The 13,229-nt window shown below is 34.8% G+C and overlaps 1 protein-coding gene across 1 annotated transcript in view; it reads left to right on the forward strand.

Annotated features, from left to right (window-relative positions):
* INTS12 (integrator complex subunit 12) overlaps positions 1 to 13,229 on the forward strand; it is a 35,630-nt gene that overhangs the window by 4,679 nt on the left and 17,722 nt on the right. The window contains exon 2 of the mRNA XM_036763499.1: positions 4,269 to 4,432. Coding sequence (XP_036619394.1) covers positions 4,277 to 4,432 — 156 coding nt within the window. The 5' untranslated portion in view covers positions 4,269 to 4,276. The remainder of the gene's footprint in view (positions 1 to 4,268; positions 4,433 to 13,229) is intronic.

Genomic DNA, 13,229 nt, shown 5'->3' on the forward strand with positions numbered 1-13,229 from the left:
TATCTCATTTGATTCTCACAGTAACGCTGGAAAGTAGATACTGTTATTATCTGCATTTTACAGATGAGGAAACTGAGACAACTGAGACAGGGTCACACAGCCAGATTTTGAACCCAGGTCTTACTGACTCTAAGCTTGGCTCTCTATTCATTACACCACTTAGTTGTCGCAGATATAGATAGATTAGATATGCACACATTCACTCTCACACACGTATATATATGTACTTATGTATACATATATATGTGTATATACCTATATATGTGTACGTATGTGTGTGTGTCTGTGTGTGTGTGTATGTGTGTGTGTGTGTGTATGTGTATGTATATACATATATATCTATATAGATAGTGTTTATCCCAGATACTAAGCCTTTATCAAGGAGATTTGATACAAAGATTTTTTTTCCTCATTCAACTGCTTACCTTCTATCCTAGATGCATTAATTTTGTTTGTACAGAAGCTTCATATTATCTATTTTTGTACTGAAGATTCATGTTGTCTATTTCATGTGTAGATTCAAGTCATCCGTTTTTCATTTTTTGTAGTTGCCTCTATCTGTTACTTGGTTAAGAATCTGTCTCTTACCCATACTTACGAAAGGTTTCCTATTGATTTTTCTTCTGATTTATTTATGGTATGATTTTCATTATTAAGATTAGCATTCCATTTTGAATTTATTGTGGAACATGGCTTAAGTATTGCTCTAAACCTAATATCTGCCAGATTGCTTTTCAATTTTCCCAGTAGCTTTTAATCAAATTTTTATCAAAATTAAGTATAAAATTTCCTAAATAATTCATTTTTTACATTTTATTGAATACTGGACTACTGAGTTTCATTGTTCCTGGTTCTTCTTTGCCTAGTTTCTTTTACCTACCAAGGTAGATAAGTTAAAAAAAATTAACTCCATTTTTTTAACCAATACCAGATTGTTTTGATGACTGCTTCATTCTAATAGAATTTGATATCTGAAAAATAGTGAAAATTCCCCTTTCTTCCTTATCTATCTTCATCATTTCTCTAGATAGTCTAGATCTTTTATTTTTCCAAATGAATTTTATTATTTTGTTGAAGTATGCAAAGTATATGTTTGAAAAGTTAATTGGTACAGCATTAAAACTATAGATTAACTTTGGTAGTATTGTCATTTTAAATTACATTGGCAAGGCCTAGCAATGCGCAGAGAACGTTCTTCCAGCTATTAAGTTGTTCTTCATCTCTGTAAGGAGCACTTTGTAATTGATTTTGTGTGTGTGTGTGTGTGTGTGTGTGTGTGTGCTTTGCTAGACTGATTCTCGGTACTTTATACATTTAGTAGTTATTTGAAATGGGATTTTCCTTTCTATTATTGTTTCTTGGATTTTGTTAGTATGTAGCAATGGGGTTGATTTTTCCAGGGTTTATTTTGTAGCCTACAGCTTTTCTGAAACTATTAATTATCTCAATTTTCCTGGTTCCCTAGGATTTTTAAATAAACCATCATATCATCAGCAAATAGGGATAGTTTCATCTCTTCTCTGTCTTTAATATCTCTTTGTGTTACTACTAGCGTTTTCAGGAACTGTATCAAATAAGAGTGAGGAGAGTGGACATTCTTGTATTAATCCCGTATTGGAAAAGGTTCTAGTATATCCCTAATGTGAATGATACTTGCTTTTAGTTTTATATAGATACTTTTTTGTTATAAAAAAAATGTGCCTCTCAAATGCTTTGTAGGATTTTTAGCATCAGTGTGTGCTATGCTTCTTCTGAAGCTTTTTCCTCATCTATTGAGGTAATCATGTGGTTTTATATGTTTTTGTTTTCAGTATGATCAAATACATTGATTGCTTTCCTAATTGTGAACCATTCGTTCATCCCTGATACAAATTCAACTTGAGTACAGTGAATAATTTTTTTTTTTGATAAATCTCTGTAGTGCTTTTGACAGGATTTTATTTAAAACTTTTTAAATTAGTCTTCATTATTGGTCTGTGGTTTGGTGTTTTTCCTTCTCTTGTTTAGATATTAAGACTATACATGTTTTTTAAAAGAAGTCAGGTAGGGCACTTTCTCAGTTTTTGACAATAATTTACATAATATTGCTATTTAAATAGTCTTTAAAAGTTTGATAGAATTCTTCTGGGAATCCATCAGGATCCAAATTTTTTCCCTTTATAACTGGTTCTATTTCTTTTTCTGAGATTGGATTATTTAAAATCTTTACTTGTTCTTCTCTCAGTTTAAATATTTTATATTTTTAAAGATATTTCTCTCTTTTGTGTTCTCACTTTTGTTTGTTAGCATTTAAATGTGCATAATATATTCTGATAATTATTTTCATTCCATATGATTTTGTTGTGATTTCACTTTGTTTTATATGCTATTTTGTTGATTTGATTTTCTGTCCTATTTAATTAGAGTAATTAAAGTTTTATCAATTTTATTAGTCTTTTCAAAAAACAGCACATTTAGTTTTATTTATATCTTTGTTGTTTCTAGTGTATCTTTTTCTGTTTTAATTTTTGACATCTCTTTGGTGCTCATTTTAAGTTTATTTTATGCCTTTTAATTTTTAAATGTATATTCAGTTCATTAATGCTCTTTTAAAGATTTTATTAATGTATGTCTGTAGGCATTTGATTTTCTTCCCCTGACGAGTGCCAAAGCTACATCCCAAAAAATTTGGTATGTTGTTTCACTATTGTTATTTTCTTTCACATCATTATTGTTTCTATAATTTGTTCTTTGGCAGCCAAGTTGAGATTGAATTGGAGAGTGACTTTAAGGCAGGGAGGCCAAGGCTGGGGATAGCTTTTTCAAATTAGTTTCTTTTGAGATGAGTCTAATTTTAGTTCAGTATAACTTTTAAAAACAGTTTGAAGCATTCTGTAGTGGAAGTTAGCAGATATCATTTTTTCTTCTGAAACTTTAAAATAACTAACCAGCAGTACTAGATACTCTTTTTTTCCTTTTAAATTTAGAGAAAAAAAAATATATTTCCCCACTTGATTGTTATATGTCAAGATTCAGCCTAAAGCAAGTTTTAATGGCTTTATAAGCCCCCCAAACGGAGGACTATCATGGAATTGATGACTAACCCTTAACTGTACCAGTGCAAGTTTGCTATGTTATTATAATATTAACCCCAAAGTCAAGAGGAGGATTCTAAACCATGGTGGAGAGACCAAAAGATTGAACAAAAATAGTAAACTTTAATTTTAACAGTTCCTTTCTAACCAAAGCATTTGCATAAGTGACCATCAGACATATATCTTTATGGCAGAATCCACAATAGTTTGAAACTAAAGTTTTCTTAGTATTATTCTAGATCACAGAATACCTTTATTTATTGTAATTGTCATCATTATTCTTACTGAAAGTTCTACAAGAACCCTAGCGTTATGATAAGCCCAATAGCATTTACATAATTTTGATTTCATCCCTTCCTTCAAATTGGTTTTAATCTTAGGTAGGAATGTGAGACATGACAAACACAGAATTGAGAAAAATCAGGGCATGAGAAGGGTTTTCTGGGGTACATGAGATTGAGAGAAAAAGGACAAAGAAGTGTGTAGAATGCATGGCAGGCAACCACCACGGCTTCTGTGGCCAGGCACTTAGAGCACTCCCTAATCATGGCTCGGCTACTGCCTTTTTTTTTTTAAGTTCTTGACTGTGACTTCGTTATAGTCTGGCAGAAAGAAAAGGAAGAAGGGAAGGGAATAAGCATATATAGGATACCTACTATGTGCCAGGCACTAGGCTAAGCACTTTACCAATGATCCTCAAAACAACCCTAGGAGGTAGATGTTATTATTATCCCTGTTTGGCCATTGAGCAAACTGAGGCAGATGGATTAAGTGACTTGCCTCGGTTACACAGATAGTGTCTGAGGCTAGATTTGAACTCGGGTCTTCCTGACTCTAGGCCCTGCTGTCTCTCCACTGTGACATCTAAATGCTTCTGAATATATCTTTCACTATCTATTGGAATCTGTCTTTGATTTTATAATGGAACCTTTTTGGAACATGTCAGGCCTTTAAACTGAGGAAAACTTACACCAAGAATTACCATATTTGTTAATTGAATTTTGTGTTTTTTGTAGTAGATTTGCCTTCTAAGTCTTTTTGACTTAAGGTGATAATAGAATTGGTTTGTATTCACCAAACATAGGCAAAACCGTGCTGTGTGGCAGAGAAATGCAAGTCTGGAGCTAAAACACTGTCACAGATCAGTAATAGTTGACAATAAAATCCTTTTTTTCATGTTTCTTTTTTATTTAGTAATTGCAATGGCTGCTACTGTGAACTTGGAACTTGATCCCATTTTTTTGAAAGCACTGGGCTTCTTACATTCGAAGAGCAAGGATTCTGCTGAAAAGCTAAAAGCTCTGTTGGATGAATCTTTGGCAAGAGGCATTGATTCAAGTTACCGCCCATCACAAAAGGTAAGTATGTGAATTAAATAACCAGAGGGGTTTTGTGCAGTGGAGGTAAAAGTCAGAAGTAAAAGGAAAGGGTAAAAGATTGAGGCATCTAAGATGATCTCTTTGCCAACGTGGTTATTTCTCAAAGCATGAAGAAATTAGATCTCATTTTCTTCTCTCTGGATTCAAATCTAAGTTGAATTATTAGACAAATTTAGAGGGTAGAAAACTTCATTCTTATATTAGATATGAATGATAAATGTACTCCTTTATGAAACCCACCTCACTTTTGCAATTTTATTTATTAGTATTTCTTCCCAAGGCAATGACTGTAAGGCCTAGGATGCAAGTAGGACTGGTGGTCTGGGGACTAATACCAATGCCAGGGCTTTTGGAATCACAAGCCTATCAGCAATTGGCAGTGGTAAGGAAGGTGGGCTCCTTCTCTGCAGTGATTGCTCTGTAAAATTGATTACCTGGAGGACCCGATTTGGAAACAGGGCTGGTGATCAAGAGGATATTGCTATTTCTAAGGCTCTTGTGGTCAGTGTCATGAGCTGCATCTTATCACTTTCTGAGGGGAAGTGAAGTAAAGGTGATTTGACTTGCCTGGCATATGCTGCTGCCTGTTTCCCCTTCAGGAGAGGAATTATACAACTAACATGTGAACATGGCAGTGAAAATGAAGGGGATGAGCTCACCCATCAAACAGAAGAGGACAGCAAGCTAGATTAGAAAGTAAATCCAACACCATCATGTTCACACAAAACACACTAGAAACATAAAGATTCGTCCTAAGTTGAAATAAGGGGCTGGATCAAAGTCAGTTATGCTTCAGATGAATGCAGAAAAGCAGAGGTAACAGTGTCTTTAGGTAAGGCAACAGTAAAAAGAGACAAGATAGTAGAAATAAGCAAAGAAACTACGTTATACATAAATAATAGGTACATACCAAACAGCATAGTGTAAATACTTAAAGGGAAAAGTTCGTTGGATTTCAGGGAGAAATAGTGAAATTATGCTAGTTGGGGGCCTTAGTATACTCCTTTCATACCTAGACGAGTAAAAACAAAAAGATTCTTTTAAAAAGTTAAGGACTTGAATTGAAATTTAGAAATGTTAAAGATGATGAATATTTGGCAATTACTGAAAATAAACAGAAAATAGCTCATATATTTCTCAACTCTGTGTGGAACTTTTACAAAAGTTGACCACGTATTATGACAGAAAAACTTTACAAATGCAGAAAAGCCAAAATACTAAACACATCTTTTACTGACCAAAATGCAATAAAAATTATATTCAATAAAGGCCTTTGTTGAGAGGATTAACAATTAATTGCAATTAAATTATTTCATTCTAAAAAACTTGGTGAACCAATAGAAAGCTTTATGAAGGAAAATGACAGTGAAACAATGTATCATTAAAAAAATAGGAAAAATAGAAAAACAACAAATCAAAAATCCCAACTAAATTCCAAACTAAAAATTAAAAAAAAATCAAAGAAGAGATTAACAAAATTGAAAACTAAAAATTAATTGAATTCAAAAATAAAAGTAGGAAGTTTTTTTTTTAACTTTACAAAATCAAGAATTAGGTAGTCTCATTAAAAAGAGAGAGGAAAACCAAATTGTATGAAAAATGAGAATTCACAATAATTGAAATAAATTATCAAGAACTATCTTGCCCAATTATACACTGATAACATGGATGAAATAAATGAATATATGCAAAAATATAAAATATTCTGATCCCCAGCACGGGAACCAGCTTAAAGCATTGAACAATCCATAAATGAAATCCCAAAGAAATATAAAACCCAGTGTCGGATTTACAAGTAAAGTCTATCAAGCATCCCCCCATTCAAGTATTCAACAATTTGTTTGCAAAAATAGAAACAGTATATTCTTCCAAACTTTCTATGATACAAATATGGTCTTGATACTAAAACCGAGGAGAAACAAAGGAAAGAATACTATACGCCAATATCCATCTATGCAAAAATATTAAATAAAATATTAGCAAAGAGGCTACAATAACATATTAAAAAGATTATTTACTTATGACTTTGGCTTTATACCAGCAAGGTCAGTTCAGTATAAGGAATACTGAGTTAATTTTATATATTTATATTTTGCTCTATTAATAGCAGGATAAAATTATATGATTATATATATAATATATGGTATATATTATGTGTATATAATAGCAAAATAAAAAGTATATGATTATTTATTGTCATTTAGTTATTTCAGTCCTGTTTGACTCTTTGTGATCCCATTTGGGATTTTCTTGGCAAAAATACTGGAGTCGTTTGCCATTTCTTTTTCCAGCTTACGTTAGAGATGAGGAAACTGAGGCAAACAGTTAAGTGACATATCCAGGATCATGCAGATAGTAAATTTCTGAGGCAGGATTTAAGCTCAAGTCCTCCTGACTCCAGGCCCAGCACTCTATCTACTGCACCACCTAGCTGCCCTAGGTTATTTATTTAGGTGCTAAGAAATTCTTGACAAAATAAAATGCTTGCTTCCTTTTAAAACACTGGAAAACATAGAAATAAATGGACTTTTCCTTAAAATAGTAAATGGTATCTATCTAAAACCAAGTCAACATCTGAAATGGGGAAAGGCTAGAGGTTGTCCTTTATCGCCACTTTTGTTTACTATAGTGCCAAAAGTATTAACTATAGCAATAGGACTAGAAAAAGAAATTTAGAGAATAAATATATAAACATAGAGGAAACAGAACCATCACTTTTTGTATATGATATTTGTGGTCTATTTATAGAACCCAAAAGAATCAGCTAAAAATTAATTGAAACAAATTCAGCAATGTTGTAGGATATAAAATAAATCCATATAAATAATCAGCATTTCTGTATATTATCATCAAATCCAGCAGGAAGAGAGAGAGACATTCCTTTCAAAATAACTTGGTTATGATTTGCGTATGCGTGCACATACACACACACGCACACACACACATGCACACACGCCCACATATTAATTTTTATATTTATATATATATATATATACACACACATACAAATATAAAATATTTGAGGGTCCATTGATCAAGACATACACAGAAATTATATGAATATAACTATCAAACTGTATATAAATAGATTTACATAATTAGAGAAATGGTAATTGCTCATGGGTGGACCATGAAAATATAATTAAAACAATACCATTTAAGTCAGTTTATTTATTCAGTGCCATACCAGTGAAACTACCAAAAGAATACCCTTATAGAGCTAGGAAAAAAAAATAGTGAAATTCATCTGGAGGAACAAGATGAAGAATCTCAAGGGTAATTATAAAAAATATTGGGCAGAAAGGGAGCCTAGCAGTACCAGAGCTCGAATTATACTACAAAGTAGTAATCCTCAAAATGATTTAGTGTTGGTTAAAAAGTAGAAGTCTTTCAGTAGAACAGATTAGTAATAGAGAGCTGAGGACTCACTATTTGACAGGAACTTCCAGGAAGGCATTCTGGTAAAAATTAGGGATAGATTAGCACTTCACACCGTACATACATACATACATACGGACACACATACGTATATATGTACACACACATATACATACAGACATACGGGTATGTCTGTCTGAGCATTTCCCACTATGTAAGCTCTAAGCAGATACATGATTCTGTCCGTGGCTCCCTTCTCTTTCCCTCTCTTCTGTCACACTTGGTGAACTCATCAGTTCCCATAGGTTCAACTATCATCTCAATGCAAGTGATACCCAGATCAGTCCTGTTGTCTCTCCTGAAATAAGATTGTCTGTCACAGCTGCTATATGGACATCTCAGACAGGCCTCTCAAATGCAACATGGTCAAAATGGAACCTCCCTGTTATTGGTGAGGATACCACCATCCTCCCAGTCACTCAGGCACAAGACCTCAGTATTATCCTTAGCTCCTCACTCTCGCCCCACATATCAATCAATGCCAATGAGGAGAAATCTTTGTGACAAGTTTCACTGATGAAGATTTCATGTCTTATAAGAAGAACTGCTTCATATTTGTAAGAAATACGTCTATCCCTCAGTTGATAGTCAAAGAATATGAACAACTACTTTTCGAAAGAAGAAATCTAAGTTATCATAAGCTATGTGAACAAATTCTCCAAATCAGTAAAAAAAAGAGAAATGAAAATTAAGGAAGAATTGAAAGAAAATAGGCATACTGATCTATGAATCGGTCCAGCCATTCTGAAAGAAATTTGAAACAATACCCACCCACCCTCAAAGTCACTAAATTACCCTTTTGACCCTGATAATGATACTAGGCCTATGCACCAAAGAGATTTTTAAAAAGTAGAGGGGGAAAAAAACCCATATGTACAAAAAGATTTATAGCAGCTCTTTTATAGTGGCAAAAAATTGGAAATGGGGGTGGGGTGCTCATCAATTTTCAAATAACTAAAAACATGGTATATGCATGTAGTGGAATACCATTGTACCATTAAAAAATGGCCAAAAAAAAAAAAAAGAAAATATGGTTTTATAGAAACTTGGAAAGATTTGTATATCCTGACACAGAGTGAAGTATGCAGAAAAAAAGGACAAATTATACAGTAACATAATAATAGCTAACATTCATAGCTCTTACTATGTGCCAGACGCTGTGCTATAGAATTATCATCTCATTTGATCTTCGTAACACCCTGGGAGGTGGGTGCTATCATTATCCCCACTTTACAGATGAGGGAACTGAGGCAGACAAAAGTTAAGTGACTTGAACAGGGTCATACAGCTGTTTGAAGCCATATTTGAATTTGGTTCTTTCTGACTCCAAGCCCAGTGCTCTATCCATTGAACCATCTCATTGTCTCACAACCCTCTTTTTGTAGCAATAGGAGAAGCACTACCTACCTGCCCCAAAAATGACTTGTAAAGACTTAACTGCTTATGGGGGAGCTAGGTGGTCTGGTGGATAGAGTGTTGGGCCTAAACACAGAAAGACTCATCTTCCTAACTTCAAATCTGACCTCAGACACTTACTAGCTGTGTGACCCTGGGCAAATCACTTAACCCTCTTTGCCTCAGTTTCCTCATCTGTAAAATGAGCTGGAGAAGGAAATGGCAAACCACTCCAGTGTCTTTGCCAAGAAAACCCCAATGGTGTCATGAAGAGTCTGAAAGAACTGACCAACAACTCCTCATGACTGCAGTGACCATCATGATTACCAAAAATTGATGGAAAGGCATGCTGCCCATCTCTTGGCAGAGAGATATTAGACCCAAGATACAGAATGAGACATACATTTTCAGACATACTCAGTATAAGAATTATTTTTCTTGGCTGTGCATATTTGTTACAAGGGTGTGGTTTTGTTTTTCTCCCACCCAGTGGGGAGGGTTGGAGGAGGGGAGAGAACTAGACTAGAATAGAAAAAGAAATAGAAAAAGGCACAGATGTATTTTTTTTTTTAAATTAAAAAAAGCACAAAACATAAGGAAGGGAAGAAAGAAGGACAACTTTGGAAGTTATAGTTGATTTTATTATATTTGAAAAGAAGAAATGTGCAGTTTTGTGTGTAATCTTTTCTTTATTCTACTGTGTACATAGAAATGCCCCTTTTATTTAGTGTCTAAGTTCAGGATAATTTAAAAAAAAAATCTTAAACACAAAAAGCCCATAAGCAGTAGTCAAGACAATTTGAATTAAAGGTGAAGCTCCAGAACTTTGTAGTTTCGGCTGCCAAACATTGCCAGGGTTGGTATGGACTTATCATTTGTGAGCTCTTCTCAGTGATCCTTTGGATTGCTCCCATCATCACCTCCTCTTCCTCCATCTTCAGCTTTTCACTGGGCCTGACCTTGGCCTATGGGCTTAGTGGATACAATATGGAGGAAGACAGAGTTGTGTGATAGAATAGTCTGTTACAAAATCTGAGGGTCAAAATGGGGCCAAGTCTCCATCATTAAGTCCGACTTAATGTCAGAGCCAAGCAGCTGTTGTTTCCCATCTAACTTATCTCAGAGACTAACTGTCTCCTTTAGTCTTCAACGGTAACATCTGCCCAGTGACTCCTGGTGAGGGTAGGTGATCTCGAGTGGACTCATAGGTAGTTATGTGGCAAGGCTAATAGACATTACAGTGTTATGTGAAACAAACTCTAAAATTAAATTACTTCTGTTTTATGTTACTACACCAATGGAAAAAAATTATGGTGCTAAAATAATATTTTGGAGCTCTAAAACAGAAGGAAGTTAATCTAATAAGGTCAACTGAAATATCAAGCACTGAATATAAATACTTTGTCAAGGTTGGGAGTGGGATCTGTTTTTAAGTCATTAAAAGCAGTTGTTCACTTTGCTAGTTTGAGCAGTTTAGAAAAATATTCTGTTATGTGTTTAAAAGGCACTCAGAAGGATTTCTTTAATTATAGCACTCAGCTATAATTCCCCCCACTTTAATTTTATAGAGAAGATGCCTTGGAACCTACGCTTGTGCTTAATTTCTGTTCTAGTTTAAAAGTTGAAACAGAGAAAGTAAGTGCTGGCTTTAACAATGTTTATATGTGGAAAATGCATTCAAATTTCTGAAATATACTGACCTAGAGGCAGAGAATTATCCAGGAACATTGCATGATGTCCACTTTGGAGGAAGCACTGGAGGTTCACATCTGCCAGTTTGTCAAAACCCTTCCTCAAATTCAGTTAAGGAAAACATATAGACACACTGTCAATATGCCACGCCACAGGAGGCCTTGGAATAGGACTTTATTTTGAAGCAAATAAAAAAATACAAGCTCACTGACATGACATTTAATTGCTTTTAAAAAAGAGGCTGACAAAGCAGTGCTTTGCTCAGATTTTTGTTTTTGTTTTTCACCTTTTCGGTTGGTAGTGTCACTTTTTGCTGCAGTCTGAATGTATCAGTGTGGTTGCAAATGAAGAGCCAGAGAAAATAATGCCAGTTAACTTCCTTATTAATTTAATATTGTTCTGTAATTAAATGTAAAAACAATTTTTAACATTCATTTAAAAAAATTTTTGAGCTCCAAATTCTTTCCCTCCCTCCCTCTTCTACCCCTCTCATTGAGAAAGCAAGCAATTTGATATATGTGTAGTCATGTAAAACATATTTCCATGTTAGTCAAGTGAAAAAAACACAAGAAAAAAGAAAGAAAAAGAAATTAAAGAAAAAGACTGAACATATCTGCAAATGTATATCTTATTCTATATCTTGAGTCCAACACCTATCTGCCAATAAGTGGCCAGCGTGCCTTATCATCAGGTTTGGATTAATCATGATGGTCATTGCAGTCATAAGGAGTTATTGTTCAGTGATTTCAGAAAAGCGTATGCTTCATTCTGCCTTTGTCTCCATTAATTATTTCTCTGGAGGTGCATAACAATTTTTATCATAAGGCTTTCAGAATTGTCTTGGATCATTGTATTTCTGAGAAGAGCTTAGTTATTCACAATAGCTCATCACACAGAATTGCTGTTACTGTGTACAGTGTTCTGGTTCTGCTCGTTATACTTTGCATCAGTTCATGAGAGCCTTTCCAGGTTTTTCTGAAAGCATCCTGCTCATCATTTCTTATAGCACAATAATATTCCATCACAATCATGTTTAACAACTTGTTGTGCCATTCCCCAATTGATGTACATCCCCTCAATTTCAAATTCTTTGCCACCACTAAAAGAGCTACTATAAATATTTATGTACATATAGGTCCTTTTCCTTTTTCTTTTTATCTCTTTGGGAAACAGACCTAGTAAAAGTATTGCTTGACTAAAGGGTATGCCTGAGACCAATTCACATTTTTCTTTGAGGCTTTGGATGCAACAGTTTTGACTCTGTTGACTTTTAAGTTTGTATTTTGATCTTGCCTGTCACCATAGTAACTTTCTGTGATGACGATCCTTTTCTGCTCTTAGTTCATTTTTCCAGCCTCTTTCTTGACTCTTAACTCTGTCTTAAATTGGGGCTCTGCTTCCAAGGTGGAGGGGGCACTGTCCTGAGCTTCAGGTTTTTTGTTCAGCTGATAATTCTAGGGACCTCTAAGTTTTCAGTTCTTCCAAAGTGGTATGACCTAGGGAAAGGTATGCTTACTGCTCTTCTGACCTGTGGTCTGGCCATGCACCCTTTTCCAGTTTGGCACTGTGACCAGGGTCCAGCTCCCCTGGGCTGCAAGCTCTGGTGTGCTAGTGCTCCTTCTCCCCCTGGGACTGAGACCCAAGACTATGACCCAGATTCAAGTATAGGCACTGCAACAGAGTCTTGCCCCTGGTGACAGAAAAGGGACCTGTGTAATCTCCTACTGACCAGTTGTCTAGACCTATTACCTTCTGTGGACTGAGAGGTCCCAAAATCACTGCTGCCACCACTGACTCAGTTGCCCCTAAGGCCTATTGCTAATTTGCTAAGATATGGCCTGCACTGGACTGTACTCCACTCTCCAATGCAACAGACCTTTCCTGCCGACCTTCTGAGTTGTCTTGGGCTAGAAAATTGTTTTGCCCCATCCTCTTGTGGGTTCTGATGCTCCAAAATTTGTTTTGAGGCATTATTTATAGTTGGAAGAGTTTTTCAATACCAGTTAAGTTCCATTCAAAGGTAAATGTCATGTCCCTAGTTACATAAAAAGAAGAAGCTGTCATTTGTTTGCAAAAATGTCATATGAAAATCTTTGAATATAAAGATGAGAAAGAAGAACTATTGAGGTGCTTGTGAGACAAGATTTCTTTTGAGCCTTAACCAAAAATTGTGATGAAGTATCATCTTTGTGGCTTTTTTTTTTGCATGCTACCTGGTATTTCTAATGTGATGAGTTTTTTAGTTGCAAGA

This window comes from Trichosurus vulpecula, chromosome 6 (genome assembly GCF_011100635.1).
Source record: "Trichosurus vulpecula isolate mTriVul1 chromosome 6, mTriVul1.pri, whole genome shotgun sequence".
Lineage (NCBI taxonomy): Eukaryota > Metazoa > Chordata > Mammalia > Diprotodontia > Phalangeridae > Trichosurus > Trichosurus vulpecula.